The sequence below is a fragment of the Eptesicus fuscus genome, chromosome 6 (assembly GCF_027574615.1).
Source record: "Eptesicus fuscus isolate TK198812 chromosome 6, DD_ASM_mEF_20220401, whole genome shotgun sequence".
Taxonomy (NCBI): Eukaryota; Metazoa; Chordata; class Mammalia; order Chiroptera; family Vespertilionidae; genus Eptesicus; species Eptesicus fuscus.
In genome coordinates, this window is record NC_072478.1 from 19,473,981 (window position 1) to 19,479,980 (window position 6,000).

Sequence of the window (6,000 nt, forward strand, 5' to 3'; positions counted from 1 at the left end):
GCCTGACAGGGACACCCCCACCAGTGCTCAAATTTCATGCACCAGGCCTCTAGTATTTTATAATGAGGGACTTAATGGCAGCTCTTAACTTGTGAAATAAGTACAAAATCCTTCATCCTTTTTGACAAATGTGTCCTGAAGCCAGACTGTGGTGTCAGAATTGCAATTGCCTATCAAAAGAACACAGCTCTCCCCTTATTGGAGAGAAAGATAGCAATTCTCTGGAGAATCAGGGATGTGTCCCCACCACAGATCACTGCTGGAAGATCAAAGGAACTTGGTCCTGACAGGTTTCTTGGCCTCAGACACTGGGCAAAATGTTAACTTAGTGTTAGGGTAACTCAGTGTAGGAGGTCAGATCTATGGAAAGCAAGAAGATCAAGGACAAGGGAAAATAAAAACTAAATTTACTTGACTTCTAATCTGGTCCCTTAGGATCAGAGAATCATTAGGAAAATTTCCTTTCTGTTTATTCCACAGGCCCACAGGGAAATCATGTGCTTAGCAGTTGGAACAACACAAGGGAAATGTGCCTGATGAGCAGGTACAGAGAGAGCTGTAAATATCTCCCCTGTGCAGTCCTCAGTTTGTACAATGCTGGGGACAGCACATGGCTGTTGCTTTTGATTCCTAAGCTGGTTCAGGGACTGATGCTTCACTCCTTCCTGCTGTCTCGTGTGGGGACAGATCCTCAGTCTCCATCATCAACCATCCAGGAAGCAATTCAGACTTCCACACGGAGAACTTCCTCTCAGAGACCACATCCAGGTGAGTCTGGAAGCCCATTAGGTACATCAGGAACGGGTCAGACAGGATGGAACCTCATAACTTCTACCTGAGTCACTGTGAACCTAATCAGCCCAGCCTGTTAATTAACTAATTTATTCTTAATGTACTTAATATGGTAATAAGGATGTTTCTCTTTGAATCTGCAATACAGGGCCCATAGTTGACAACTAGGTGGTGGGAATGGGAGTCCAGTCAGATGTCACTGTAGAATGAGTGAGGTGCATAAAATGATTGCAGTAAAATGAAAACATATCTGAGGAGTTCTGCTGTTCGGGGAGAAAGAAATAGAGAGTAGGTGTGGAGGACAATGCAGTGAAGTGAGAGTGTTTGTGTTAAATTTCCAAGGTGAGGTGTGATGGAGCATGTTTTGTATTTATTGAAAAGACCCTGGCCAGTGCAGGGAGATGGTACCTTACAACAGCAGTTCTTGAGTTGTACATTGCAGTGTCTTCTCTACTGCTGGGTATTCACATGATGAAAATTATTTAGTAAGTCAAAGAGAAATAGTAAATATTAAATTGAAAGACAAACTTACCATATGGTAAATGTTCATATACATTGAGACCTAATTCCGGAATCATTAAATGAATAATAACTGAGCATCTGCTATGTGCCAGAACATTATGTATTATATTCTTCTAAATGTACAGTTTAATTATTAACCCATGTTGATATCTTTAAATTATGTCTTCTTTCAGTTAATATTTGGTTCTTCATTCAATTATGTTTATTATGTTTGTTTTGAAACTACTCATTGTAACCTGGTTTATTATCCCTTCTTTCTTTCCATGTTTTGTTTCTTTTTAAGTGTGTATCCATGCACATACCTTTGTGAAAAACTCAAAATGTGAACAAAGCAGGGGAAGTCCCTGTTCTTCTTTTTTAATTGTTGAAAGTATTACAAATAGTAGAGCATATGTCTCCCTTTTCCCCTATTGACCTCCCCCCTGGGCATGCTCTCACCCTGCCCCCTAGTGTCTGTATCCATTGGTTATGCTGCTCTTTTGATCATGCAGTATAACAGTGAGGGCAGAGAACAATGAAGTAAATGTGTGCTGAAAATAATGTCCTCAGGAAGATTCACATGAGGAAAGCTATTCAGTATCATTAGATAGAACTGTCATGGTGTGGCAGGATTTATAAAGCATGGTCTGGGGAGGTTTTGCATGTTGCATGAAGACCAGAACCAGGACCAGAGTGTGCCCACTGGGTTTGTCACAAAAGAGATCAAAACCCAAAGCCCAAGAAATAATAGAAAAGGTGCCACATCAGAAAAGGAAGAAAGTGGCTCACCCTCCCTCAGACCATATAAAAATGAACTGGTCAAATAATTACAAAATAGGTCCAGAAAAAACAAGTCTTCACTGCTTGATATTTAAAATGTTCCCCCTTGATATTTTCTTTTGTGAAGTGTTGGTTTATCCCTTTGCTTTGGGTGTATAATATGTAAAGTGACACCATAAAGATATCACCTCTTTTGTCTTTTAGACAAGTTTCTTTTTGTTCTCTTATTATTTTGCTGGGCATCCGGGGAATGTGTTTAGGGTTCAAATGCTGCCAGAACCAAGGAAGATTTTTCTTCCTCACACCTGAGCTTATTAGATCATTTTTAACTCCTTATTTCATTTCATTCCTTTTGCTCTCACAATGATTATTCAACAGAATTTTTATACAATTACAACTATTATTTTATGGTTTATTCTTTATTAAAGTATGCTTAGCATACAATATTATATTAACTTCAGGTGTACAACATAGGGATTCAACAGTTATATACTTACAATGTGGTCACTACAATAAGTCTAGTACCCATCTGTCACTGTGCAAAGTTATTAAGATATTATTAACTATATTCTTTGTGCTATACACAACATATACATGATTTATTTATTTCATAACTGAAAGTTTGTACCTCGTATTTCCCTTCACCTTTTTCACCCACTCCTTCACCCCCATCTGTTTGTTCTGTATGTATGAGTTTGTTATTGTTTTGTCTTGGTTGTTTGTTTATTTTGTTTTGTTTAAGATTCTACATGTAAGTGAAATTATATGATATTTCTCTATCTTTCTCTATCTGTCTGACTTATTTGACTTAGCATAATGCTCCCTAGGCCTGTCCCATGTTGTGGCAAATAGCAAGATTTCATTCTTTTTATTGCTGAGTAATATTCTATTGTTTATATAACGAGTAGAGCAAAAGCAGGTTTATAGTTGTGAGTACACAGAACACAGAGTTTATTCTTATATTATTACTTTTTAATTATTGTATCATTTTCCATGTGAACAACTGTAAATCTACTTTTGCCCCACCGTGTGTGTGTGTGTGTGTGTGAGTGTGTGTGTGTGTGTGTGTGTACCACATTCACTTATCGATGGACTCCCAGCAATGCTACTTCTGGTATTTATCTGAAAAAAAAAAAAAACACTAATTCAAAAAGATATGGCCACCCTGTGTTCATTGCAGCATTATTTACAATAGTCAGGATATAAACAGATTTTTTAAATGTTTGTTTAAATACACAGCAGAAAAATGGCCATCCCCATATGGAGCCCAAGTTTATTGTCTATGGGAGGGATACAAATTGGAATTGCTAGAAACCATTTCTACAGTATACACGTGAACAATCTGGCCAACTTGGGTTATAGACACTACTTGTCAAATCAGTCTGAGAAAGGCATGGAAATAATATAACCATGTTATAGTGTGTGTGTGTGTGTGTGTGTGTGTGTGTGTGTGTGTGTGTGCAGTCCTCAAAACAGGACGACTAGGAATCATATATTCCGAGGTAACTCTAACAATACAGGAGCCAGAACTCGATCAAGAGAAGGTACTAAGGAGGGACCTGTTTGCATCCATGGGGCACATTTGCAACAAAGTGCAAGAGGCAGTGTGAACAAGGAAGTCCCTGGGCCTGAGGTTTCAACAGTAGCAGAGAGGCCCCAACTTGTCTGACACCTTCTCTCATCCTCTTCCTCACGCTCATTCACCTCCAACTCTGGTTTCCTTTCTTGGCTGAACATTAAAGAAACATCTTCTTCAGGACCTTTACCCGGGCCATTCCCTCTGCCCAGCACACGCTTTCCCATAGAACCTTGTATCTCCCTCTCTTACTTGAGGTCTCTTTACAAATGATATCTTGTTGCCCTAATGCTAACCGGTTTGGCTCAGTGGATAGAGCGTTGGCCTGCAGACTCAAGGGTCCCAGGTTCGATTCCAGTCAAGGGCATGCATGTACCTTGGTTGCGGGCACATCCCAAGTAGGGAGTGTGCAGGAGGTGGCTGATTGATGTTTCTCTCTCATCGATGTTTCTAACTCTCTCTCCCTCTCCCTTCTCTCTGTAAAAAATCAATAAAATATATTTAAAAGAAAAAATGACATCTTGTTTGTAGGTCTTGCCTAAACACCCATGCAAAATAAAACACCCTGTTCATTTCTTTATACCTGCTTTCCTTTTCTTCATAACACCTGTCACCATCTCAAATGTTATATATATACGGGTAGTTCATCCTCACATGAGGATATTTTTTCCATTGATTTTGAGAGGGGAGTGCGTGAAAAACATCCATGTGAGAGAGACACACCAATTCGTTGCCTTCCACACCCACCCTGACCCAGAGCCAGGGATCATCTCCATCATTAAATTGTAGAAACTTTTGTTCTTCAGCACCCTATACGTACAGCCTGGACAGCGCCAAAAACATGGTCAGCACTCAATTTATATTCCTGAAATACATGAAAAATGTCTCATTAAAACTGTAGAATACATAATACCTTAAGGAAAAATGATTGATGCAAAAGCTTCCTATCACAGGTGACATAAGGGTTTTCCCGAAAAGAGACCAGGTTCACACACAATATGTTAAAATTAATCCTTTCTCTACAAATATAAATTTTAGCATTTCAAATATGTAATACAAGTTTCTGTGAATTAGTCATATTATTTCCCTCTTTCCTAGTAGTCACCTCCACCATATGCCACCAAGGAATGGTACACAAATTTCAGAATTTATTCTCCTGGGATTTTCAGAGGACCCAGAACTACAGCCCCTCATATTTGGGCTTTTCCTCTCCATGTACCTGATCACTGTGTTGGGAAACCTGCTCATCATCCTGGCCGTCAGCTCAGACTCCCACCTCCACACGCCCATGTACTTCTTCCTCTCCAACCTGTCCTTGGTAGACATCTGTTTCACCTCCACCACCATCCCAAAGATGCTGGTGAACATCCAGACACAGAGCAAAGCCATCACCTATGCAGGATGCATCACACAGATTTATTTTCTTATACTCTTTTCAGTGTTGGACGTTTTTCTCCTGACCGTGATGGCCTATGACAGGTATGTGGCCATCTGCCACCCCCTGCACTATATGGTCATCATGAACCCCCGGCTCTGTGGACTGCTGGTTCTGATGTCTTGGATCTTGAGTGTCCTGAATTCCTTGTTACAATGCTTAATGGCATTGAGGCTGTCCTTCTGTGCAAACTTGGAAATCCCCCACTTTATCTGTGAACTCAATCAGATGATCCAACTTGCCTGTTCGGACACCTTTCTTAATAACATGGTGATGTATTTTGCAGCTGTCCTGCTTGGTGGTGGTCCTTTCGCTGGGATCCTTTACTCATATTCTAAGATAGTGTCCTGCATACGTGGAATGTCATCAGCTCAGGGGAAGTACAAAGCATTTTCTACCTGTGCGTCTCACCTCTCAGTTGTCTCCTTATTTTATTGCACAACGCTAGGCGTGTACCTCAGCTCTGCTGCTATCCAGAGCTCACATTCAAGTGAAACAGCCTCAGTGATGTACACTGTGGTCACACCCATGCTGAACCCCTTCATCTACAGTCTCAGGAACAAGGACATCAAACAGGCGCTGAAGACATTCTTTGTGAAGGAAACTACAAACAGGCCAGTTGTCCTAAGACTGAAGACGTACCCCTGATGGCAGAGGTCAACGTCTCAGAGTCAGACATAGAAGCATGGGACAGACTGTCCAATCTCAGAGGGAAGGTGAGGCGGGGGTGGCGGGGGCTGAGTGGGTAGGAAGAGATCAACCAAAGAACTTATGTGCATATATGCATAACCCCTGGACACAGACAATAAGGTAGTAAACGCCTGGGGCAGGGGATGGTGGCGGTCTAGAAGGGGTCAATGGGCAAAAAAGGGAGACATATCTAATACTTTCAACAATAAAGATGTTTTTAAAAATA

General features: G+C 40.8%; 1 protein-coding gene across 1 annotated transcript; it reads left to right on the forward strand.

The window, feature by feature from the left end:
- The first annotated feature begins 4,763 nt into the window (after positions 1-4,763).
- LOC103301073 (olfactory receptor-like protein OLF4) lies at positions 4,764-5,732 on the forward strand. The gene has a single exon (XM_008157987.3). The coding sequence runs from the start codon at positions 4,764-4,766 to the stop codon at positions 5,730-5,732; it is 969 nt and encodes a 322-aa protein (XP_008156209.3).
- The last annotated feature ends 268 nt before the right edge of the window (positions 5,733-6,000 follow it).